This window comes from Pongo pygmaeus, chromosome 13 (assembly GCF_028885625.2).
Source record: "Pongo pygmaeus isolate AG05252 chromosome 13, NHGRI_mPonPyg2-v2.0_pri, whole genome shotgun sequence".
NCBI classification, from domain to species: Eukaryota; Metazoa; Chordata; class Mammalia; order Primates; family Hominidae; genus Pongo; species Pongo pygmaeus.
The window spans coordinates 23,774,143-23,800,720 of NC_072386.2; the positions used below are offsets into that span (position 1 = coordinate 23,774,143).

At 42.7% G+C, this 26,578-nt stretch overlaps 1 protein-coding gene across 11 annotated transcripts in view; it reads left to right on the plus strand.

Moving 5' to 3' along the window:
- Nucleotides 1-1,749: 1,749 nt before the first annotated feature.
- The window catches only part of NOL6 (nucleolar protein 6), a 61,853-nt gene continuing 37,024 nt past the window's right edge, over nt 1,750-26,578 (plus strand). Inside the window, exons 1-5 of one of the 11 annotated variants that reach the window (XM_054502838.2) lie at nt 12,816-12,906; nt 14,333-14,402; nt 15,096-15,162; nt 18,960-19,013; nt 21,468-21,484. In XM_054502838.2, coding sequence (XP_054358813.1) covers nt 21,482-21,484 — 3 coding nt within the window. In that variant the 5' untranslated portion in view covers nt 12,816-12,906; nt 14,333-14,402; nt 15,096-15,162; nt 18,960-19,013; nt 21,468-21,481. Of the gene's footprint in view, nt 1,987-11,993; nt 12,099-12,815; nt 12,907-14,332; nt 14,403-15,095; nt 15,163-18,321; nt 18,363-18,945; nt 19,032-21,467; nt 21,485-26,578 lie in introns of those variants that run through there. The other 10 variants (XM_054502835.2, XM_063650223.1, XM_054502828.2 and 7 more) reach the window with 10 other exon arrangements.

Sequence of the window (26,578 nt, forward strand, 5' to 3'; positions counted from 1 at the left end):
TGGTGGACATACTAGCCAGCAACAAAACTAAAAGGCATAAAGATTACAGGAAAGTTAAACCATCTCTATTCATAGATTGCAAGATTGTAATCACATAAATTCCAAAAGACTCTGTAGAGTCTTTTGGACTCTCTTACAAATAATAAGGGAACTTAGCAAGATGCTTGAATATAACATCGATATGTAAAAATCAACAGCATTTCTATATTCTTACAACAAACGAGAATATAAAAAAATAAAATGCTATTTAACATCGCATTTAAAACACTGCTCAAGAATAAATCTAATGAAAGATATGTTTGATCTCTATACTGCAATCGATCCAAGCACAACTTGGATCCAAACATTGAGATATAAATATGTGTACAATCTACTAAATATTGCCAGGAGAAATTAGAGGCCACTTAAATAAATGGTGGGAAAGAATGATATTAATGGATTGAAGTACTTAGTATTGTTAATATACTAGTTTTCCCCAAACAGATCTACAGATCCAACGCAAGACCAGTACAAATCCCAGTAGTTTTGTTTTTTTTTAAACTGACAAGCTAATTCCAAAATTCACCTAGAAATACAATGGCCTTAGAATAAGCCAAAGCAATCTTGGGAGAATAAAGTCACAGGACTTCAAGACTTATTATAAAGCTACATGAATTAACACAGTTTGGTAGTGGTATAAAGTTAGAAAAAGACCACTCCCTCCAGCTCCCCACTCTGCCCCCATCCCTGGAAGGCGCTGGCAGCTTTCCCCATCCGATCTGCATGGGTCAAAGGGCGCTGATGGAGGGCCTGACCGACTGGGGTGGGAAACAAAGCGGCCCTGAGAACACTTTAGGCCACCTTCTGCCCCTCAGTGGTTTCGGATAGAAAAGGTTTTCCTTCTTGGTCTAGGAAGCCCACTAAGAAAGCCTGGGCTGTGGAGTTATGAGGAAGGGAATGAATAGTACGCGGGCGCCAGGCGCGTCTCCCCAGGAACCAGAAGGCCTTTAGCGCTATTAGTTCAGAACGACTTCCAGCGAGTCCCAGCCCTTTTCCCTTCCCAGCGCAACGATCGCGGGAACCGAGGCGCCATCCACGCCCCTCTGTTCCCTGAAAAGACCACGCAGCTGCCAGTGACATCACGGAGACGAAAGGGCTTGGCTACCTGTGGTAGCCATGATAAAACCTAGGGAAAACGGAGCTCGAAGTAGCTTATGTTATTTATTTATTTATTTATTTATTTACTTATTTATTGAGAAGGAGTCTTGGTCTGTCGCCCAGGCTGTGGTGCAGTGGCGCGATCTCTGCTCACTGCAACCTCTGCCTCCCAGGTTCAAGCGATTCTCCTGCCTCAGCCTCCCGAGTAGCTGGGATTACAGGCGCCCACCATCACGGCCCGCTAATTTTTGTATTTTTCGTAGACGGGGTTTCAGCATCTTGGCTAGGCTGGTCTTGAACTCCCGACTTCATGATCTACCCGTTTCGGACTCCCAAAGTGCTGGGATTAGAGGCGTGAGCCACGGCGCCCGGCCCGGAGCTTGTGTTACTAAAGGACATGCAAACGCCCTTAACTGCTAAGCTCCTGAGGGGTAACAGTATGCTACAAAAGTGCTTCTGAGCTACTACTCCTGGAGGCTTGGTCGGAGTGACCGCGGCGGTGGGCGCGGTGGAAGAGAAGGAAAACGTGACGGCCGGGACCTCCGTAACCATGGCTGCGAGGGGCGGGGACTGGGAGCGCGGGTCCCGGGCCAGGGTGCGGGCTGGGAAGACTCGGTCCTCCACTGCCCCAGCAGGCCACGCGCCCGCGCCTAGCCTCCCGTCCCGCTAGCAGCACGCTGCGTGGCTGCTCGTTGGCTACTTAGGACAGAAGCTCGGTTGGGGTTTCTGCAGAAGTTTCCCTCTTGGGCGGTGGCGGAGCCGATAAGCGCGCTAGTAGCAGCTCTGGCGGAAGCAACAGTGACTACGAGGGATGGCGGCGGCTGCAACAGGACCTGCAGCATCCCAGAGGTGCCTGTTTTTCCTTCCCTTTGCTATTTATTTTATTCCCCTTTCCTTGGCTAGTGGGTCCTGCTGAAGTCGTTGTTTTCCTGACAGGTTTTTTCCAGAGCTTCTCAGATGCTCTAATCCACGGCGGCGTTAGAGGTGAGAGAGCCTTTTCTGCTTCCTCCACCCCTGGCTGACGCACCTCCTCCCAGCAGCACCTGATTGGGACCCAGGGTCCTGTGGATGCTGCGTCTCCGCCCCAGTATTGAGATTCTCAGTCTCCTTGCGTTATCTCAGACTCCTGTCTTGCCCTTTCCACTTCCAGACTCTTGCATTCCTGCAGCTTCTGAGAAAAACCTCCTCCATTTCTTGGGAGCATGGTTGACAACTGTAGTTGGGCTGAAAGGATTTTTTTTTTTTAATGGCAGTTATGACTAGATGAGAAAAGCGGACTCTGGGCTCGATGAACATTAATTTTTTCGTTTGACAATCATTGTTGCCATTCTTATGTAAAACTGTCAGTATGAAGTCAGTCTACTGGAACAAAAACCTTTTCCCTCACGTCCCTGAAACTTTCCAGATGTCTTGTCATAGTTCATTATTCACTCATTTGTTTATTCTCAAAAAATGTTTTAGGAGTTGCAGTGTGCAAAGGCGCTGTTTGCTATGGGTTAGTCTTAGTTATATACTTAGCTAACCTAGAAATCACTTGTTTTAGGTGTGCAGTGAAGACAAACTATAAAGCTGTAAAGGAATGTAAAAGAGCAAGAGTTAAATAATAAGAGATAAAGAAGAGCCTAAACTAAAGATAAATGATGCTGTGAGTCACAGAATTTAACCAGGAGGTTTTTTTGTTTTGTTTTTCGTTTTTTTTTGTTTTTCGTTTTTTTTGCTTTAAAGCACAGAAAAAAGGAAACCCTGTCTTGTTGTTATGATCTAACATAAGTAACATTAACAATTTGAGGCAAGACAGCGTCTGTTCTAGCTATGGCTTTTATAAGAAATGTGCCATAGGGTGCTGGAGCCTCTGTTAAGGTGATATTTGAGCAGAGACCTGAAGGAGCAAGAGAATTCGCTTAGAAGTTCTGGGGAAAGAGCATTCCAGGGAGGACCAAGAGCCAGTGCAGAGATCCTGAAGTAGGCATGAAGTTAGCCTGTGTATGGAGCAGCAAAAAGGCCCTTTTTATTAGAGGGCCCATTTGATTAGGAGATAAGGTTGGACAGGAAACTAGGAGCCAGGTCCTGTATGGCCTTTTAGGGCCCAGGTATGTTTTTTGAATCTAAATATATAGACCTTTAGATACCAGCAATAAGGCTTCTGGGATCAGTTTTGGGATAATGTTACAGGAAGCAGTGAAAATTTTTCTCTGTAATTCCTTATATTAGATAGCTATTACTTTGAATTAACATTTCTTAATTGTCATGTTAGGGCTAGTGCATCCTTTGGAAATCCAGTTTATATAAAAGTTGCTTTTAGGCTGGGCGCGGTGGCTCATGTCTGTAATCCCAGCTCTTTGGGAGGCCAAAGAGGGTGGATCCCTTGAGGTTAGGAGTTTGAGACCAACCTGGCCAACATGGTGAAACCCTGTTTGTACTAAAAATACAAAACAAACATTAGCCGGGTGTGGTGGTGTGGATCTGTTGTCCCAGCTACTCGGGAGGCTGAGGCAGGAGAATCGCTTTAACCTGGGAAGCGGAGTTTGCAGTGAGCTGAGATGGTGCCCCTGCACTCCAGCCTGGGTGACAGAGTGAGACTCTGTCTCCAAAAAAAAAGTTGCTTTTAAAGAATATTAATAAACTTCGTTGTCACTTTCCATCTTATTTTACTTATTAATTTTTTTTCTGACACAGAGTTTCACTCTGTCACCGAGGCTGTAGTGCAATGGCACGATCTCGTCTCACTGCAACCTCCGTCTCCCAGGTTCAAGCGATTCTCCTGCCTCAGCCTCCCAAGTTGCTGGGATTATAGGCGCACACCACCATACCCGGCTAATTTTTGTACTTTTTAGTAGAGATGGGGTTTTGCCATGTTGGCCAGGCTGGTCTCAAACTCCTGATCTAAGGTGATCTGCCTACCTCGGCTTCCCAAACTACTGGGTTTACAGGTGTGACCGTGCTGGCCTTAAATTTTTTATTGAGGCATATATGACATATGTAAATAACACAAATTTTAAGTCTACAGTTTGATGAGTTTTTACATATGTGTACACCACCCAGATCAAGATATAGAGCATTTCCATTCATAAAGTTCCTTCATGCTCCTTCCCAGCCAGCAGTTCTTCTTACTGTCCTGCTGACTGCTGTTTTGACCTCCATCACCATCTGTTCATTTTGCTTGTTCTCGACTCATAAACAGAATCATACAGTAGGTGCTTTGTTCAATGTAGGCTGTCTGTTTTTGCTTTAATCATTCCATGAGTATACCTCCATATTGTGTGAAGCAGTAGTTCTTTTGCATTGCTGTGTAGTATTCCATTGTATAATTGTATAAATATATGTTGTATAAATGTAAGTATAGCACAATTTAATTGGACATCTGTTTTATTTCTAGTTGCTAGCTAGCATAAATAAAGCTCCTGTGAGTACTCTTTTGTGTATTTTGGTGAACACATGCATTTCTTTCTTTTGATTGTATATACCTAGGAGTAGAACTGGATAGAATAGTCATGTGGTTAGCACTGGTACCTTGGCTTTTAATGTGTGGCTCTTGGGCCAGCAGTAACAGCATGACGTGGCAATTCACTAGAAGTGCAGATTCTTATTGAAAGTCCTTATGGACCAGGCGCGGTGGCTCACGCCTGTAATCCCAGCACTTGCCTCAGCCTCCCAAAGTGCTAGGATTACAGGTGTGAGCCACCATGCCCGGCCCTAGAAATGCAAATTCTCAGGACCCACCACAGACCCAGAATCAGAAACCCTGGGTGTGGGGAGGATGATCATGATAAGAACCAGCTGTGTTAAGAAGAAATGTTCTTTTTAAACTGTGAGATGACCTCACAAAGATGAACAGGTCAATGTAAATTATTAAATAATTGGTAATGATAAGTAGGGCTGAAACTTTGATGATGAATGTGAGTGTATTTCTCCTGGATTGTCCCAAGGGCTACTTTAACAGCCATTTGGGATTCAGGTCACTTGGTATCATGTGAGTTAAAATGTGTATATTTGATATAAGGTCATCCAATTAGGAATAAAGGGGAATATTCTTATCACATAGGCTGTTTCACATTTTTGATTCATTCAACAAAGAATGAACATTAAGTGGTGAATGTTGTACTGGAAATCAGGAATCTAAGGATGAATAAACTTGAATGAGTGAGTTTTCAGTCTAGTGGAAAGACAAGTCAACAGATCATTAAAATATAAGGTAACTACTGTAATGGGGTTGTGTATAAAAGAGCATAGCAGAATAGAATCTGACTGAGGGAGTTAAAAACTTTACAGAGGAGGTTGCAAAATTCAGTAGGGAGAGAAAACGTGTGAATTTTGAGAATCGTTCAGGGCCCAGTATGTGTGGTGGTTAAGAGCCCAGGCTCTGGAGTCAGAGACTCTTGGGTCAAAATTCTGGTTTCATGATAACGGTGTAACTTCAGTAAGGTTCCTGTCATCAGTCCAGAGCAGACTTCTTATCTGTCAAATGGGAACAAATAGGACCTACTTGAAAGGTTTATTATGAAGATAAGTGAGGTACCCTGTATCATATGCTTAGCACAGTGCCAGGCACATGGTAAATACTACGTAACTGTTTGGGGAATGATACAAGTTGTTCGGTAGTATTAGAACATAAAATGTGAGGAGGCAAGTGCTAGGAGATAAAGGTTAAGCAAGTGGAGAGAGGCCAGGCCATCAAAGGCATTAAATCTCAACAGATGTTTTTCAGTTTTATCATATGATCATGGAGACCTGTGAAGAATTTGGAGGAAGGAAATGCAATTTTCTGAATTACAAAACCTACTTTAAAAGCAGAGTAGATAATGAATTGGAGGAGACACAAGGGATAGTGGATAGCAGGAAGATGGTGGTACAGACCAGGTCAAAGATGAATATCTGCATGCAGGGCAGTGATTGTGGGCATGGAGGGGAGTTGTTTTATGTAAAATGCACTGGACTTGGTGATGATTGGAATATAAGGGATGACTCCCGAGTTTCTGGCTGGGGGAATGTAGTAGGAATTGGTGCCTTTCACTTAAATAGCACCTAGGATGATAGCACTTAGAAGATTGCATTCAGCATGGGGGAATAGGTTTGAAGAGAGGAATTAGTTATAGATTTTGAATATTCGTATATGAATTGCCTCTGGGACATTTCGGGTGAAGTCTAGAGAAAACTGCTGATATTGCACAGGAGCACTGTCTAGGCTCTCAAGATAGACTTGAGTCATCAGGATGATTCAAGACATAAGTGAAGCCCCCGACACCACTTAAAGAGTCAAAGAATGTTTCTAAAGGGGAGGAAGTCTAAGTACTGACCCCAAGGGAAACATTAGGTGTTTTTTTTGTTTTTTTTTTTTTTTTGAGATGGAGTTTCACTCTTGTCACCCAGGCTGGAGTACAATGGCATGATCTTGGCTCCCTGCAACCTCCGCCTCCTGGGTTCAAGTGATTCTCCTGCCTCAGCCTCCCAAGTAGCTGGGATTACAGGCATATACCACCATGCCCAGCTAATTTTTGTATTTTTGGTAGAGATGGGGTTTCGCCATGTTGGTCAGGCTGAGTCTCGAACTCCTGACCTCAGGTGATCCACCTGCCTCGGCCTCCCAAAGTGCTGGGATTACAGGTGTGAGCCACTGCGCCCAGCCTGGAAACATTAGTTTTTAAAAAGCAACAGAATGGTAAGCTGAAAGGTCTGGTTATTGTCAGGGGCCACAGAGAGATCAAGTCAGATAGGAATCAGTTGGATTTGATAAGGGGTGACTGGTGGCTTTGAGAAGATTAAGACTAGAGAGGCAAACATTTTTATATTTTGTGGCAAAGGAGATGTGGTCAAATTAGAGATTGGGGAAAAGGCGGAAAAAGTCTGCAAGGAGAGAAATCAGTACTTTTCATTGAGTGCCTACTGGATGCCAGGTATAGATCTTAAGTAAGCCCCAAATCCTGGAGTGATCTTCAATTTCTCTTAGCCCACATTGGCAAGTCTTGCTGGCTCTAATATATTCCAGCTCATGTATTTCTCTTCATCACCTCTGTGGCTAATATCCTCTTCTGGCCTAGACTTAATGTATTAGTTTCCTAAGAAGTCTCTGCTTCCAGTCCTGATTTGTTATAATGTATTCACCATACAGCAACCAGAATGACATTTGAAGAGTAAATTGGACCATTTCTCTCTCCTACTAACAATGAACTTTCCATGGCTTTCCATCACACCTAAGGTCCAAATTCCTTTTAACAGCCTGCAAGGTACAAAGTGAGGCCCTTGAAGTAGCATCTTATAGCTTCTTTGCTCTCTTAGTTTGAGCCACACTTTGGGTTTCTGTTGATTGAATGCAACCCCAGGTGAATTGAGGGGCATCTGTATTCATTGCTTTGTGAGAATTATCTATTAGGTTAAGGCAAAGTCAGTGACACATGTGGCTATTGAAATAATTTTACCATTTAAGAAAACTACCAAATCCCTAGAGTTTGTAGGTAGTTAGCAGAAAATAAAAGTGTTCCTGTGTTCCTGCACCTGTCCTTGATCTCCCTAATTGTGTAATCTCTTACATCATTATTTTTCCAGCTACCACACCTATATGTTGTGACTGCACAGGGTGAAAAAGTTTTAATCTCTCTAATGTTAACTCTTGATCAGTTGCCATAGCCATCTATTAGATTATATCTGGGTTTTGAACAGAATGTTTAATTGCATTTTATTAGAGTTGTGTGCTATTGATAGAGAATAAGAGAGGGCCAGGTCAGCTTGATGGTGTAGGTATTAATTGTCTTAACCTCTCTGAGCTCTATATTTAACTTTTAGTCTTTTTTTATTGGACAGCTTCACATTTTCTAGGAATTTCAAATTCTATATCATGTTTGAATCTTCTCCAAGTTAGAAGGAGAAAATCTGTAATGGTCAATGTATATCAATTAAACTCTTCAGAATATGTGAGGTGATAATAATTACCATTTATTGAGTTCTGTAGGTCAGGAACTAAATGCTTTTTTTTTTTTTTTTTTTTTGAGACGGAGTTTCACTCTTGTCGCCCAGGCTGGAGTGCAGTGGTGTGTTCTCAGCTCACTGCAACTTCCGCCTCCTAGGTTCAAGCAATTTCTCCTGCCTCGGCCTCCCAAGTAGCTGGGATTGCAGGCATGCGCCACAGTGCCTGGATAATTTTTGTTTTTTTAGTAAAGGTGGGGTTTCACCATATTGGCCAGGCTGGCCTTGAACTCCTTACCTCAGGTGATCTGCCTGCCTCAGTCTCCCAGAGTGCTGGGATTACAGGCATGAGCCACCATACCTGACCCCTAAATGCTTTACAGTACAGAAATACTATGTTAGATTGTCTACTTTTGGGAGGAGGGGCAGCAGAAGGGGAGATCCTCTTTTTTTTTTTTTTCTGTTTTAGCTTTTTATTTTGAAATAATTTTAGATTTACAGAGGAGTTGCAAAGCTAGTATAGAAAGTTTCAACATACCCTTCACCCAGCTTCTCTTAATGTTAACAATTTATGTAACCCTGGTTCAAAACTAAGAAATTAACACTGGTACAATACTAATAACAGAACTACAGACCTTATTCCAGTTTCACCAGTTTTTTCACTAATGTCCTTTTTGTGTTCCAGGATACCACATTGCATTTAGTTATCAGATCTCTTTAGTCTCCTATCTGTGAATAGGATAATCTCTGACAGTTTCTCAGTCTTTCCTTGGCTTTCACGACCTTGACAATTTTGAAGATTACACGTCAAGTATTTTGTAGAATATTCCCTCAATTTGGGTTTATTTGATGTTTTTTCATGATTAACTGAAGTTTTGCATTGGAATAATTTTTTAAATATTGATAGTATCCATCTATCTATATATAACAGATATAGATATATAATTCTGCAACTTTCTATTTTCATTCAAAAATATGACTGAGATATATCCATGTTGATACATGCAGATCAAAGTCACTTCTTTTATTTTTTATTATTATTATTTTTGGAGACAGGGTCTTTCTCTGTCACCCAGGCTTGAGTGCAGTGGCATGATCACAGCTTATCGCAGCCTTGACCTCCCAGGCTCAAGTGATCCTCCCACCTCAGCCCCCTGAGTAGCAGTTGCAACTACATGCTGGAGCTACAACACCCGGCTGATTTTTAAAAACTTTTTGTAGAAGTGAGGTCTCACTATGTTGCCCATGCTTCATTTAAATTCTCTATAGAATTTTATTATATAAATATTCTACATTTTAGTTAGCCATTCCCCCATTGGTGGGCATTTAGCTGATTCTAAATTTTCTTTCTCTCTTTGTTTTTTTTTTTTTTTTTTTGAGACAAAGTTTCACTCTGTCACCCAGGCTGGAATGCAGTGGTGCAATCTCGGCTCACTGCAACCTCTGCCTCCTGGGTTCAGGCGATTCTCCTGCGTCAGCCTCCTGAGTAGCTGAGATTACAGGTGTGCGCCACCACACCTAATTTTTGTATTTTTAGTAGAGACGAGGTTTCACCATGTTGGTCAGACTGGTCTTGAACTCCTGACCTCATGATATGCCAGGCTTGGCCTCCCAAAATGCTGAGATTACATATTCATTCTTTTTATTATTGATTTGTTAAGAGTCCTTTATAGACAAATCCTTTGTCTTTTGTGTATTGCAAATAGTTTTCCCCTTATTCTGTTATCTTTTAACTTTGTTTTCAGTTTTTTTCTAGTTATTCCATCTCTCTGATTTTTTAAATTCTTTTTTCTGATTTATTTTTTAAAACAAAGTTCTTGATTATAAAAGTAATACAAACACCGTAAGAAATTAATACAAAAGTACAAAGAAGAAACCACCCCATCTTATCACTGAGAGAAAACAACATAATCAATTACATATTTCCCTGTAGTCTTTTGTGTGTGCAGTTTTTTTTCACAGTTGTGATCACATTCATTTGTGTGTGTCTGTATATTTGTTTTTCTCTCAGTACCATAGTCTTTAGACACAAACCCCGGCCTTTTTTCGTTTCTTCTTCTTTTTTTTTTTTGGAGATGGAGTCTCCCTCTGTTGCCCAGGCTGGAGTTCAGTGGCATGATCTTGGCTTACTGCAACCTCCGCCTCCTGGGTTCAAGCGATTCTCCTGCCTCAGCCTCCTGAGTAGCTGGGACTACAGGTGCGTGCCACCATGCCCAGCTAATTTTTATATTTTTAGTAGAGATGGGGTTTCGCCATGTTGGTCAGGCTGGTCTTGAACTCCTGACCTCAAATGATCCACCTGCCTTGGCTTCCCAAAGTGATGGGATTACAGGTGTGAGCCACCACACCCTGCCACCCTGGGCTTTTTTCAAATGCACTTGGTTTAAAGATTGTGTTATGCCAGCTTCCAACCCCTATTCCTCTTTTCCATATATCTTGAGAAATTTAGAAGGTGAGGGGCCCAAGGTCTATCCTCAGCTGACCTGAAGCAAAGTTGGCTGAGAAGCACAAGAAGGGGTAGATCTAAGTGCTCTGGCGGAGCACTTATTAAAAAGACGCGGAGGTTCTGGTTGACTGCAAGCCCAATGTGAGTCAACAGTATGGGTGCCAAGAACTTTATCACACGAGTGCAAAGCGATAGGTCCCAAAAGGAGGAAGCTATAGTCCTGCTTTGCTCTGATGATACCACAAACATTTGATTCAGTCTTGGGTGACGTATTCTAAAGAAATCACAGACAAATCTACCATTTACATGAGAGGGATAAAGACCCTCAAAACCAGGGCAGAGGAGGAACAATGGAAGGAACGGGAGACACTGATGTGGAATGAGAAGACCTTGGGCAGAGGTGATAGAAGTAAAGTATCTGAAAAGTCAAAGGTCCAAGAGAGATTAGACGTTTGATCTCTGTGGCTCCAAGGCATGGAATTTGGGCTCTGAGAGTGGAAGTTTAGACACATTTTCTCACTGGTGAGAGCTGCCCGGACCAAGGAATTCAGTCCTCTGGAAATAGCTGGCTGCAGGCCGGGCACGGTGGCTCATGCCTGTAATCCCAGCACTTTGGGAGGCCGAGGTGGGCATATCATGAGGTCAGGAGATCGACACCATCCTGGCTAACATGGTGAAACCCCGTCTCTACTAAAAATACAAAAAAATTAGCCGGGCGTGGTGGCGGTCGCCGGTAGTTCCAGCTACTCGAGAGGCTGAGGCAGGAGAATGGCGTGAACCTGGGAGGCGGAGGTTGCAGTGAGCAGAGATCGCGCCACTGCACTCCCGCCTGGGCGACAGAGCGAGACTCTGTCTCAAAAAAAAAAAAAAAAAAAAAAAAAAGAGAAATAGCTGGCTGCTTTTGCGGAATCTTCCTGCTGAGTTGCTGGTGGTGGGGTGAAAATTTATTGAGTGCTTACTGTGTACCAGGAACCTGCTGAGGGTCTCACCTATATTGTGTGATTTCATCCCGTCAACACCCTTTGATGTGGGGACTGTTGTTCCCCATCCTGGTGTTACAAATGTGGGCACCGGGTATAGGAGGTCAGGTACCTCACCCGAGGTTACAGTTTGTAAGTGGTGGTACTGGGACTGGAACTCGTTCTGACAAATTTCAAAGCTGGTGTTTTTAGCCATCAAGGGGATTCGAGTGTGCCATGGGGGTGTGGACGCATGAGGGGCCTTGAGGTCCATTAGACCAAAACATTCTGTGACTCCTCCCAAGGAAAAGCTTCTTCTGGATGAGACACAGTGGAGAGGTTAGCCCGGGGCCCGGCTGAGGGGCGCAGGCAGAATGCCAAGGGATGGAAACCCTCAGAAGGGCAAAGCTGGTGTTCCGTCGTTTGAAGATCTCCAGACCCGCGGGACAGACAGACGCAGCACGGTCAGGGAGTGTCGGCTTCGCCGAGCTCTGCGGCGGAGCTGGAGGACGGAACAGCGCGCCGGTCCCTGGGCGGGCGCGAGCAGGGGGGCGGCGCGGGGCGGTGCCGGGCGGTGCCCGGCGGCGGAGGCGGGGAGGGCGCCCGCCGAGGCGGCTGCGGCAGTTGAGCGCTGGGATTGTTGCGGTGCGCTGGAGCCGGTGAGTGCGGCGGCACCCGTGGGCTGGCGGGCCGGGAAGGGGCGGGCGAGCGGGGAGCTAGGTGGGGAGGTGCGCGGCCGAGCACGCGACCCCAGGGTAGCGGCCGCCGCCTGCCCCCGCCCCCGGCCGCCAGGGACCATGGCCCCCAGGCCCCTCTCCTTAGGCCGAGTCCCCGCCAGCGCGCTCGCGGACGCCGCACGCCTCCCAACTCCCTCGGTGCGGCCCCCGCCCCACGGCAGCCACTTCCTCCGCGCCGCCGCGACGCCTCCGGCCCATGTCACGCTCGCGCCGTTGTTTCCCAGCCGCCCGCTCGCTGGGACCCCGCCTCAGCCCTGGAGCGCGGCTGTTCGCCGCGTTCCGCCCTCTCCCCCCTTTCCTCAGTCCTGCTGATGTCCTCCAGCTGATTCCAGGCTGTTCCCAGCCACCCCTGAGGTCGTTGTTTCGCTTCTTGTAAAAGCCTCCCGGCCCTCTGAGCTCCCTCGGTCGCCTCCCGAGAAGCCAACGGGCCTCTGGTGGAGCGCCAGGTTGACAGCATTTTAGCAGGACCGCGAGAAACCGGGGAGCTCCTCTTACGAGGAAAAACTCCAAGATTACGTCCCTGTTATCTTTCCTCCAAATAGTTTCTGATAATAAGTTATTTGTTTAAAAATTATGTTTTAATTAGAATTTGATGGCTTTTAAAAAACTTACTGACACTCAACATGTTTGTTTTTGTAGGAGCTGACCAAGGCTTGGGAACAGAAACCAGATGATGCACAATATTATCGTTAAAGAGCTTATTGTCACATTCTTCTTGGGAATTACTGTGGTAATTTTTCTTATAAAGTATATTGCCCCTTTTTAATAAGTTACTTATACATTTTACCCATGACCAATTAATCAAATAAAATAAAGGTTGTCTTTGAGGATTTTTGAGTTGGTCTTTCATACAAGGTAAAGTAGCTCAAGTGCGACAGACATGTTGAGCAACACCTATTTAAATTTTATGGATGTCTCTTTTTCCTTCAGTGGGTGGATAATGTATATAGGTTTCATTCATAGTTATTGAGTAGGCTGATAAAGAATGGTGTCACATTTACTATTTGACAGAGTATTAAAATGACGTGCTCTTCTTTGTATTTTTTTATAAAAAAGAATGTGGCATGGTGGCTCACGCCTGTAATCCCAGCACTTTGGGAGGCCAAAGCGGGAGGATCACACGAGCCCAAGAGTTCGAGTCTAGCCTGGACAACATAGCAAGACCCTATCTATATTAAAAAATAATGTATTCCTGTACTGTGTAACTTAAAAAATTATTCTGATGAAGAATCTGGATAGGGAAAAACTGAATATCTTTTTTTTTTTTTGATGGAGTTTTGCTCTTATTGCCTAGGCTGGAGTGCAGTGGCACAATCTCATCTCACTGTAGCCTCTGCCTCCTAGGTTCAAGTGATTCTCCTGCTTCAACTTCCCAGGTAGCTGGGACTACAGGTGCATGCCACCATGCCTGGCTAATTTTGTATTTTTAGCAGAGGGGGTTTCACCATGTTGGCCAGGCTGGTCTCAAACTCCTGACCACAGGTGATCCGCCCACCTCAGCCTCAGAGTGCTGGGTGCTGGGATTATAGGCGGGAGCCACTGCACCCAGCCAAATTACATAAATGATGCTAATGAGTAAAGGAGATGAATTTTGTCACACAGCTTTATTCACTGACCGAAGAGAGCTTTAAGAAGGAAGCTAAATGTTAAGCCAAAAGGAAGGTACAAGAGTAATATTTATTTGAATTCTGTGTTGGATTAGCTTTTCCTAATTTAAAACCATTTGGCGTTTCTATTAACTCGAAAACTTAGAAATCTAAAACTGATCCGTATTCTGTGTGTATTTGCTAGAATCTGTAAATAACTGACAAAAAAACATCTTTTTCTTTTTTTCTTTTTTTTTTTTGAGACGGAGTCTCGCTCTGTTGCGCAGGCTGGAGTACAGTGGCACAATCTTGGCTCACTGCAACCTCTGCCTCCCAGGTTCAAGCGATTCTCCTGCCTCAGCCTCCTGAGTAGCTGGGACTACAGGCGTGTGCCACCAGATCCGGCTAATTTTTAATTTTTTTTTTTTAATAGAGACAGGGTTTCACTGTGTTAGCCAGGCTGGTCTCGATTTCTTGACCTCGTGATCCACCTGCCTCGGCCTCCCAAAGTGCTGGGATTACATGCGTGAGCTACCATGCCCAGCCAAAAACCCATCCTTTTCTACATAGTTGCTGTTGCTGATGCAAAGAAGTCTCGCGAATTCAATCCAAATAATTCCACTGCTGTGCTGAGAAAAGGGTATGCAATAGCTACTGTTTTTGTTGAGCTTGGACTGTAAATAGGAGATGTGTAATTTGTTGAATGAGTTCAGTGTAAGCTTTAAAAGTAGTAAAATTCTGTATTTATAGCAGAGATATGATTCAATGTTAAATATAAAGTTATAGTTGTTTTGTTAACCATAGTATGTGATGGAGATCTATACTTAATATATTTAAAAATAGCGATGATTGAAATAACTGCAAGGTATAGATGAAACTGACGAATTTCACATTCTTTTTTTATTTAAAATTTGGAATTTACCATATTTAACTGACTAGGGGACATCCTGTTCTTCAGCCAAGCTGAATAGGCTACATTTAATGGTGTGAAAGCTCTGTATCTATGTGCTTTATATCCCATCTTGTTTCTGTTAATAAGTTAACTTTATTCTTTAAGTAAGAAACTGCTTTAATTCCTTTGTATATATTTTGGAATAAGCAAGTACGTAAAATTAAAGTGAAATTCCTTCTGAAGTAAGTTCTAAAATTGAATTTTACTGGAAATTGTACTAGATGTTAACAGTATTTTAGAAAGTCTCTTGGCTTACTAACATATACTTAAAATAAATTTTTTCTTTCAACAATAGAAAATACTAAGGTGTTTTTATTTAGAAAGAAGGCTATTTTCCAGATCTTGTGTGTGTGTTAATTTGTTTTAAATATGTTCATGCAGAATATGTGAATACCATTAAAAAAACTATGCTGCTGCTCTAGAAACTTTTATAGAAGGACAAAAATTAGTAAGTATTAAATTATGGTTTTATAAACTTAACCCATTTCTGTCTTAAATACCAAAGCTGAATTTTGTTATTGTTAATCTCAAGTTAATTACAGAAACCCAATACCTGTTTTTCTTACCTTAATTACATTTCATATTGATTACAGATATGAGATCACTTAAAATTGGTTAAATTAGCCTTTTAGCATTTAAACCACAGATAAACTTACCATTAGAAGTAAAAAACTATATGGAAACACTTAACATGCTCTCTATATTTAGTCTGGCTTTTTTTTTTCTTTTCTTTTGTTTATTTTATTTTATTTTATTTTTTGAGACAGAGTCTCGCACTGTCACCCAGGCTGGAGTGCAGTGGCGTGATCTCGGCTCACTGCAACCTCCGCCTCCTGGGTTCAAGTGATTCTCCTGCCTCAGCCTCCCGAGTAGCTGGGACTACAGGCGTGTGCCACCAGGCCCAGCTAATTTTTGTATTTTTAGTAGAGGTGGGGTTTCACAATGTTGGCCAGGATGGTCTCGATCTCTTGACCTCGTGATCCACCCGCCTCGGCCTCCCAAAGTGCTGGGATTACAGGTGTGAGCCACCGGCGCCTGGCCTGGCTTTGTTTTTTCTAATGGAGAAATGAAAGTTTAATTTGCCTTCTTGGTCAGAAGTCTGTTCATTTTAAGTTAAGAATGCTGAGATGGGAAATCTTAACAATAAGGTTTTTATGGAGAAGTGAAGTGTACATTTGGATAAATTATGAGAGAGTACAGAAGAAACCCAGAGTTTTGAGAGTATTGTTAGTTTTTAATGTTATATTTTTGAGGGGAATATATGAAAATTATCACAGCATTGTGGATATTTAGACATATATAGGAATTGTGAGAGCAAGAATTTTAAAATTGGACAAATACTAAGACAGAGGTTGTGAGTAATCCCAGAAAATTGTAGACTACATAATCCTACTTGTACTATTATTTTATCTTTATGTTATGATAGAGTTTTATCACAATTCTGTAAAGCAGTGGTTCTTAACTGGAAACAGTTGTTTCCTTGGAAACTTAAGGCAATGTTTGAAGAGATTTTTGATTATCATGAGTGGTGGATGGGGGATGAGTTACTGACATCTAATGAGTATAAACCAGGGAGGTGCTACGAAACAGCCCATAATGGCCAGGACAGTCCTGCCCAACAGAGAAGTATCTGGTTCAAAATGTCGTTAGTGCTGAGTTAAGAAACTCTGCTCTTACGTGTTATATATTAAATTCTTGCTCTGTACTGCTTTGAATGTTTGCTTTTCTGCTGTATACCTACTCAAAAAAGGGATTTTAGGCCTGATTACACAAATGGAAGCTACAGATTAGGAAAGGAAAGGTCTGGGTGACAAGGTTTATTGTCAAATTTGCTTATCCCAGTTTCAGTTTTGGTATGTGAATAATAGGGCTATTCAGTCAGGAAGACAGCATATCTACACTCCTAGCAAATTCCAGAGTCAAGTTATCTAGTTCCTTGATACATACTTGAAACCCCTGAAAAAACATGAGTCATACCATCCTCTACATTTTCTTTTTTTTGAGACAAGGTCTCACTCTGTTGCCCAGGCTGGAATGCAGTGGTGTGATCTTGGGTCACTGCAACCTCCGCCTCCTGAGCTCAAGTGATTCACCCACCCCAGCCCCCCAAGTCACTGGGGCTATAGGCACGTGCCACCACATCTGACGAAATTTTGCTTTTTTTTTCTCAGAGACAGGGTTTCACCCTGTTACAAAGGCTGGTCTTGAACTCCTGGGCTAAAGTGATCCACCTGCCTCAGCTTCCCAAAGTGTTGGGGTTACAGGCGTGAGCCTTAATGCCTGACCTCATCCTCTGCATTTCTGGGCCTTATTACTTTTAAGAGCAATAGAAAAGTTTCCTGCCTAAATTCCTTTCTTTTTTTTTCTTCTTTTTGGACCTGGGGGCACAGAGCCTTACTCTTTCACCCAGACTTGAGCGCAATGGCACCATCATAGTTCACTGCAGCCTTGAATTCCCGGGCTCAAGCTGTCCTTCTGCCTCTGCCTCCTGAGTAGCTGGGAATACAGGCATGTGCCATCACACTAAGCTAATTCATTAAACATTTTTGTGTAGAGATGAGGTCTTGCTACATTGCCCAGACTGGTCTCTGAACTCCTGGCCTCAAATGATCCTACTGTCTTGGCCTCCCAAAGCGCTGGCATTACAGACATGAGCCACTGCACTTGGCCCCTAAATTCTTTTCTTGAGTTTTCTTTCTTTCTTTCCTTTCTTTCATTTTCTGTCCTTCCTTTCCTTCCTTTTTTCCTTTCTTTCTCTTTTTCTTTCTTTTTCTTTTTTTTTTTTTTGAGACAGAGTCTCGCCCTGTCTCCCAGCCTGGAGTGCAATGGTGCATTCTCGGCTCACTGCAACCTCTGCTTCCTGGGTTCAAGTGATTCTCCTGCCTCAGCCTCCAGAGAAGCTGGGATTACAGGTGTGTGCCACCACACCCAGTTAATTTTTTTATCTTTAGTAGAGATGGGGGTTTCACCATGTTGGCCAGGCTGGTCTCAAACTCCTGACTTCGTGATCCACCCGCCTCAGCCTCCCAAAGTGCTGGGATTACAGACGTGAGCCACTGCGTCCAGCCGAATAATATCTTAATATCATGCCATTGAAATTTATTCTCTAATTACTTCAGAGGTGGCCTTCAGAAGAAGGCCTCTTTGGTAAAATTGCTATTGAGGATATTTCACTAAAAAACAAATTTATCTTTAAATTTAAATCCAGGAAAAATGTAAGTTAAACTTTTAGGCTTCTATTTTTATCAGACAGGGTAAAAAATTTATAACTCAGAATATTACCTTTTCCCCTCTTTGTGTGATAGACTGCTTGGTTTTAGTTACCGATTATTTAAAATAATAGTTATTCAAACCCTCTTCCCTAAAATATAGTGTGAGTGAGAGAGTATATTTAAAATTTTTATTAAGGCCCATGTAGTTGTATTTCTTTTATAAATTAGTAAATTAGAAAATTTTGTTTTAAGAGATTTTTTAATTTAAAATTTCCAGATTACTCTTGGCTGGAGTTAACTTGAATTAGTAGGCTTTTATTTAGAGTACTTTCAATGTTTTTAATGTATTTCACTATGCACTGTGTATAAATGTAATCATTGTTCTGTGTCTCCAGAAATGAATAATTTGTTTATGCATACATTTACACTATTATCTGTAAGTATATAATTTATTACCTGTAGCCTCTTGACCCCCATGTAACTTGGATATATGAGAAAACTTCACAGAATTTAAAGATGCTTCTTGGTGTTGGTAGGAAAGGGATGGGAACAGATAAAGCCACTGAGAGAATAGTGGACTGAATAGGTAGCCGCATTGAAGAGCAAGCTGGGGCTGGGAAAGGCTTATGGACCTCAACTCAGCTCCCAGTTACCAAGCCTCCTCCCCACCCTAACTAATGGCATTTTGGGAGTCTGATTTAGATCTGACTTTGTTGTGTGGGTGAGGAAACTTCTCTAAGGGCAGAGGGATTGAGGGAAATGTACATTATTTATATCTATGAAATTAGTGAGGTCAACTGTAGATAAAATTAATTTAAAAAAAATCAAAATGTTTCAGGATGAAGAACTAAATGTTAAACTATTGATATGTTTATAGCTATAACAGTTTGCCATAAGTTCTGTTAAGACAGGTTTTATTCACTGCTGACTCCCCAGTGCCTAGAACAGTGCCTGGGATGCAGTAGGTATTTAATAAGTATTTGCTGATTAATAGGTTATGCAGATGAGTGATGTGATAGGTTTTTCTTTCTAGGTGCAGATGCTAATTTCAGTGACTGGATTAAAAGGTGTCAAGAAGCTCAGAATGGTATGTAGATCTCCCATGGTATTTCAATTTAAAAAGAAGTAAACATTTGAAATTTTTTGGTTTAAACAAATTTGTTTTTACCTTTATAATTTATTTTATTTTATTTTATTTTTTTTCAAAACATGTTACGATAAACACGCACAATTTTAAATTTTCCTTATGTACGTCTTCATCTGGCTGTTCATTTTTATCTTTTATACTATTTTTTTTTTTCATTTTTAAATTTATTTTGAGATATAGTCTCTGTCACCCAGGCCAAAGAACAGTGGCACAATCATAGCTCACTGCAGCCTTGAACTTCTGGGCTCAAGTGATCCTCCCACCTCAGTCTCCAAAGTAGCTGGGACTACACCCAGCCTTTTTTTTTTTTTTTTTAAGTTTTCTTTGTAGAGACAAAGTTTTGCTATGTTGCCCAGGCTGGACTTGAACTCTTGGCCTCAGACAGTCTTCCTGCCTCAGCCTCCCATAGTGCTAGGATTACAGAAGCGACAGCTCATTTTGTTTATTTTTTGAGACGAGGTCTTGCTCTGTCACCCAGGCTGAAGTGCAGTGGCGCGACCTTAGGTCACTGCAACCTTCAAATCCTGGGCTCAAACGATCCTCCCAACTCAGCCTCCTAAGTAGCTGGGACTACAGTCATGTGCTACCATGCCTGGCTAGTTTGTATTTTTTTTTTTTTAATTGTATTTGTTGATCATTCTTGGGTGTTTCTCGGAGAGGGGGATGTGGCAGGGTCATAGGATAATAGTGGAGAGAAGGTCAGCAGATAAACACGTGAACAAAGGTCTCTGGTTTTCCTAGGCAGAAGTCCCTGCGGCCTTCCGCAGTGTTTGTGTCCCTGGGTACTTGAGATTAGGGAGTGGTGATGACTCTTAACAAGCATGCTGCCTTCAAGCATCTGTTTAACAAAGCACGTCTTGCACCGCCCTTAATCCATTTAACCCTGAGTTGACACAGCACATGTTTCAGAGGGCACGGGGTTGGGGGTAAGGTTATAGATTAACAGCATCCCAAAGCAGAAGAATTTTTTCTTAGTACAGAACAAAATGGAGTCTCCTATGTCTACTTCTTTCTACACAGACACAGTAACAATCTGATCTCTCTTTCTTTTCCCCACTTTCCCCCTTTTCTTTTCGACAAAACCGCCATCGTCCTCATGGCCCGTTCTCAATGGTCGCTGTCTCTTCGGAGCTGTTGGGTACATCTCCCAGACAGGGTGGCGGCCGGGCAGAGACGCTCCTCACCTCCCAGACGGGGCGGCCGGGCAGAGGCGCTCCTCACCTCCCAGACGGGGTGGCCGGGCAGAGGTGCTCTTCACCTCCCAGATGGGGAGGCCGGGCAGAGGCGCTCCCCACTTCCCAGATGGGGCAGCCGGGCAGAGACGCTCCCCACTTCCCAGATGGGGCGGCTGCTGGGCAGAGGCGCTCCTCAGTTCCCAGACAGGGCAGCCAGGCAGAGGCGCTCCTCACATATTAGACGGGGCGGCCGCCAGGCAGAGGTGCTCCTCACCTCCCAGACGGGGTGGCGGCCGGGCAGAGGCGCTCCTCACCTCCCAGACGGGGTGGCGGCCGGGCAGAGGCTGTCATCTTAGCACTTTGGGAGGCCAAGGCAGGCGGCTGGGAGGTGGAGGTTGTAATCCGAGATCACGCCAGTGCACTCCAGCCTGCAATCCCAGGCACTCGGCAGGCTGAGGCAGGAGAATCACGGGAGCCTGAGGCAGGGAGGTTGCAGCTAGCGAAGATCACGGCAGTACAGTCCAGGCTTGGCAACAGAGGGAGAAGAAAAGAAAAGAAAAGAAAGAAGGAAAGAAAGGAGGGAGGGAGGGAGGGAAGGAAGGAAGGCTATAATTTATTTTAAGTAGTACATGTTTCCTTAAATGTAGACTTTCAAAAATATACTGTTTTTTGCCTAGCTTCTTAGGTTGAAAAGGAGATTTGGGTGGATTAGCTGGTATGGCATATCGGTAAGAAACTACTAAGGAGTCTAGGCTGGGCACAGTGGCTCACACCTGTAATCCCAGCATTTTGGGAGGCTGAGGCGGGCGGATCACGAGGTCAGGAGACTGAGACCATCTTGGGCAACATGGTGAAACCCTATCTCTGCTAAGAAAATACAAAAATTAGCCGGGCGTGGTGGTGCGTGCCTGTAGCCCCAGGTAGTCGGGAGGCTGAGGCAGGAGAATCCCTTGAACCTGGGAGGCGGAGGTTGCAGTGAGCTGAGATCACGCCACTGCACTCCAGCCCAGGCGACAGAACGAGTCTCTGTCTCAAAAAAAAAAATTACTAAGGAGTCTAAAATGAATTCAGGAGGCAAAATGAACCCACTTTTCTTTAGTTGAAAGGTATGGAGAATTGGCTTGCTTAATCAGTGTGTTTGTGCAGTAAAAATCATATAAATACCTTTGCGTTTAAATGTGCTGTTAACTGAAAATGCTTCCTTTTTATGTTTTAATAGGCTCAGAATCTGAGATGGTAAGTCCAGAGTTTTCATTCTTCATGTTTTTATTTACTTAGGTTAAATTTCAAGTACCAAATATATTTGAGACAGGACTCAGGATGAGCTCTTTGTCAGTTAAATATTAAGCAATTCCATTTAAGTACTGGTTCCTCTAGGAACTGAAATAAAACCATTTTTTCATAAATATGGAAGTTTCTAGTCATGAAATTTATTGGGCTATTTTAATGAATTTATTGTGTGGTTAAAATCGATTTGGTATGTTTTAGTATGGTCAAAATGATTATCTGTTCCTTACTAAAACCTTATTACATTTATTTAGGTCCAACAGTTTGAATCACTTGTAGGGCTTTTTATGATAGGCTAAGACAAAAGTTAAGGAAAATTGGAAATGTTTATCTTTAATTCAGTATAATGTTTATTGTTTTGGGCATGAAGACCTTCAAGTCTTTTCAGTTATTAAAAATTATGGTGGAATTGAATAAAAGTAACTTTTAGTTTTATTTTTTTTAAAAGACAGGGTCTTGCTCTGTTACACAGGCTGGAGTGCAGTGGTGCCATCATAGCTCACTGCAGCCTCAAACTCCTGGGCTCAAGCAGTCTTCCTGCCTCAGCCTCCCAAGTAGCTGGGACTACAGGTGCATGTCACCCCACCAAGCCTGCTAATACATTCTATTTCTTGAAAAAGCTTTTTAGGCTGGGTGCAGATTCTTATGCCTGTAATCCCAGCACTTTGGGAGGCTGAGGCAGGCGGATCAGTTGAGGTCAGGAGTTCAAGACCAGCCTGGCCAACATAGTGAAACCCTGTCTCTACTAAAAATACAAAAATGAGGCAGGTGTGGTGGTAGGCCCCTGTAATCCCAGCTACTCAGGAAGCTGAGGCGGGAGAACCCCTGGAGCCCAGGAGGTGGAGGTTGCAGTGACCCAAAATCATGCCACTGTACTGCAGTCTGGGTGACAGAGCGAAACTCCGTATTAAAAAAAAAAAAAAGACAAACTACCATAAAGATGAATCTGCTTTTTTGTTTTGTTTTTTAATTACGCTAAATATTATGTTACTTCATTATGAGGGAACAATGAAAAATTACAGTTTAAGTAATTAAGTTTTAGATTCCTTTATATTTTCAAAAAGAAAGCTATACAATAGAATTAATATTCAGAGAATATTTAACTATCACTCAAAATATGTAGATAATAGCCAGGCGTGGTGGCTCACACCTGTAATACCACCACTTTTGGAGGCTGAGTTGGGCAGATCGCCTGAGGTCAGGAGTTATACACCAGCCTGGCCAACATAGCGAAACCCTATCTCTAGTAAAAATACAAAAATTAGCTGGTCGTGTTGGCATGCGCCTGTAATCCCAGCTACTCTGGAGGCTGCAGCAGAAGAATCACTTGAGCCTGGGAGATGGAGGTTGCAGTGAGCCGAGATCACGCCACTGCACTCCAGCCTGAGTGACAGAGTGAGACTCTGCCTCAATTTTAAAAAAAAAGTGTAGATAATAGTGTAATTTAGTAAGAAAAGTACTGAACTGAAAATCAAGAAATCTGACTCGGGATCTTTGATAGCCCTGAGAATTAAGTCTAGGCACAAAATGACTATGACTAAATTTTCAGTACCTTTGAAAGGAAGTCCGTGGACCAAATGAGCTCTGGAGTCCTTTCAGCTGTAAAATTGTATGAAGGTATAATGATAAATGAGTTCAGGCGAATAAACGATATAGGTAGGCTTTTTCCATGGCTACTCCTTTTTTATGTTTAATTAATTAATTAATTTTTGAGACAGAGACTCTCTCTGTTGCCCAGGCTGGAGTGCAGTGGCCCAGTCTCAGCTCACTGCAACATCTGCCTCTCTGGTTCAAGCGATTCTCCTGTCTCAGCATGGCTAATTTTTGTATTTTTAGTAGAGACGGGGTTTCACTATGTTGGCCAGGCTGGACCCGAACTCCTGACCTCAAGTGATCTGCCAGTCTCAGCCTCCCAGTGTGGGTGACAGTGAGACTCTGCCTCAATTTTTTAAAAAATGTAGATAATAATGTAATTTAGTAAGAAAAGTACTGAACTGAAAATCAAGATATCTGACTCTGGATCTTGGCTTGCCCTGTGAACTTAGTCTAGGCACAAAATGACTATGACTAAATTCTCAGTACTTTTGAAAGGAAGTTCGTGGACCAAATGAACTCTGGAGTCCTTTCAGCTGTAAAATTACATGAAGGTATAATGGTAAATGAGTTAATGTGAATAAATGATATAGGTAGGCTTTTTCCATTACTACTGATTTATTTTTTTTTTTTTATTTTTATTTTTTGAGACAGCGTCTGTCTGTTGCCCAGGCTGGAATGCAGTGGTACAATCCCAGCTCACTGCAACCTCCACCTCTTGGGTTCAAGTGATTCTCCTGCCTCGGCCTTCTGAGTAGCTGGGACTACAGGTGCCTGCCGCCATGCCCGGCTGATTTTTATATTGAGATGGGATTTCACCGTTGTTGACCAGGCTGGTCTCAAACTTCTGACTTTAAGTGATCCGCCTGCGTTGGCCTCCCAAAGTGCTGGGATTGCAGGTGTGGGCCACGGCGTCCGGCCACTACTCCTTTTTATACAAAGTCCTGCAGCAAACTGTGTTACTGTTTATTAAGTTGAAGTTCTAAGGACATGTGAAGTTTCCTATTGTGGAATAGGATCAGGATTGGCCTGTGTCATGAAGAATGATAACTGGGCCTGCAGAAAGGAGACAGGTTCGGAGGGTTGGAGCAGGAAGTGCGAAGTGAAGTAGTTTTTTGCATCTAGCTAAAAAGGATCTGCCTATTTATTCATTTAAAGATTATGAAGAACAGAGCTGGTTAATTATGAGGCAGATTTATGAAATAGCTGCTTGGGACAATAGAAAGTGAGAAAAGGGATGAAATCTTATCAAGTTTTTTGTTTTTTTTTTTTTTGAGACAGAGTTTCGCTCTTGTTGCCCAGGCTGGCGTGCAGCGGCATGATCTCAGATCATTGCAACCTCCACCTCCTGGGTTCAAGCAATTCTCCTGCTTTAGCTTCCTGTGTAGCTGGGGTTATAGGCACACGCCACCATGCCTGGCTAATTTCTGTATTTTTAGTAGAAACGGGGGTTTCACCATGTTGACCAGGCTGGTCTCGAACTCCTGATCTCAGGTGATCCACCCACCTCGGCCTCCGAAAGTGCTGAGATTACAGGTGTGAGCTACCATGCCCGGCCCTTATCAGGATTTTGGTCTGTCTCTGGTCCTGTCCCCATGGTGTAGAATTTGTTTAATAAAATAATTTTGAGTAATCAAGCACAAAACTCTAGGTAGATTTGAAAGGGAGATATTTCTGAAAATTATAAATTTGATTTTTTTGGTGTATGTCTATCAAGAGATTGGTAATGCATGTCCATTTGAAGTAATTTGAGTGTGAATAAATGATAAATGACTTAAGAGCTTGTATTACTGAGCCATCTCATATACTGGTGGAAGAATAGCATGTGTGGTAAATACACAGATCTGTGTGGCTAGAGTTGAGGATGTAAGTAAGCACTCATCTCTCATTCTTTTTTCTGTTTTGTATCTTGCATTTGTTGATTTTGACCATTTTTCAATCCTACTTAGTATGTTCTCAGTTTGCCTTTCTTCTCCTTTCATCTTCAAATGCTAAGCAACTACTTTTCTTCCTTGTATAGTAGTTCGTTTATGTATACATTTCATATCCCTCATTCCTATGTAAGTCTCTGAGGTTAAGAAGCATGTCTTTTTTTTTTTTTTTTTGAGACAGAGTCTCACTCTGTCGCCCAGGCTGGAGTGCAGTGGCACGATCACGGCTCACTGCAAGCTCCGCCTCCTGGGTTGATGCCATTCTCCTGCCTCAGCCTCCCGAATAGCTGGGACCACAGGCACCTGCCACCATGCCCGGCTAATTTTTTGTATTTTTAGTAGAGATGGGGTTTCACCGTGTTAGCCAGGATGGTCTCCATCTCCTGACCTTGTGATCCATCCTCCTTGGCCTCCTGAAGTGCTGGGATTACAGGCGTGAGCCACTGCACCCGGCCAGAAGCATGTCTTGTTTGTATGTTTGTATGTGCCCCAGTTAGGGTTCACAGATAAAGTACAGCATGCTCAATTAAGTTTGTATTTCTGATAAACAATGAATTATTTATTTAGGTGGGTTTTTTTTGTTGTTTTTTTTGTTTGTTTTTTTGTTTTTTGTTTTTTTGAGATAGAGTCTTACTCTGTCGCCCAGGCTGGAGTGCAGTGGCCCAGTCTTGGCTCACTGCAACCTCTCCCTCTCTGGTTCAAGCGATTCTCCTTTCTCAGCCTCCTGAGTAGCTAGAATTACAGGCATGTGCCACCACACGTGGCTAATTTTTGTATTTTTAGTAAAGACGGGGGTTTCACTATATTGACCAGGCTGGATTCGAACTCCTGACCTCAAGTGATTCACCCGCCTCGGCCTCCCATATGTTGGAATTATGGGCGTGAGCCACTGCACCTGGCCTATTTTTTTTTATTATATAAGTGTGTTCTGTGTTGCATTTTTATTTGCTAAACTTGGCAGCCCTTGCCATGTGTATTGCACAGTGGGTGCTTAGTTCAGTGAATCAATCAAAATTGAGTTCTAGTTTTAGTCCTGTGACACTGGCAGAGTATTTTTATTCTTAGTTTTGCAGGTGAAAAAAAATCTGAAGTTAATCGACTCTAAATCTTTCCCCAAGCTTACCTAGTTAACTAATTGCTCAGCCTGGCCCAGGACACATACATACACTTGACTCCCAACCAAACTAGTACGCCTTTGCTTAGTTTTTTCCTCAGTTTTGAATTGAAGAACTTAGATTCTAAGAATTTGTTCTAAAGGATGATTATTTTTCTTGTCCTGTCCCTGGAATCTCCATATTTTATACATATATATATGTATAATATATATAACACATATGTGTTATATATATGTATAATATATATACACATATGTGTTATATATATTATATGTATTAATATATATGTAATATATATATACACACACACACATAATCTTGTTAGATTACTAACTCTAAAAACTATTTGGGGGAAAACAAATTGAAAGAAGTTTTCTTAATTATGTCTTAAGGGAAATAAATGA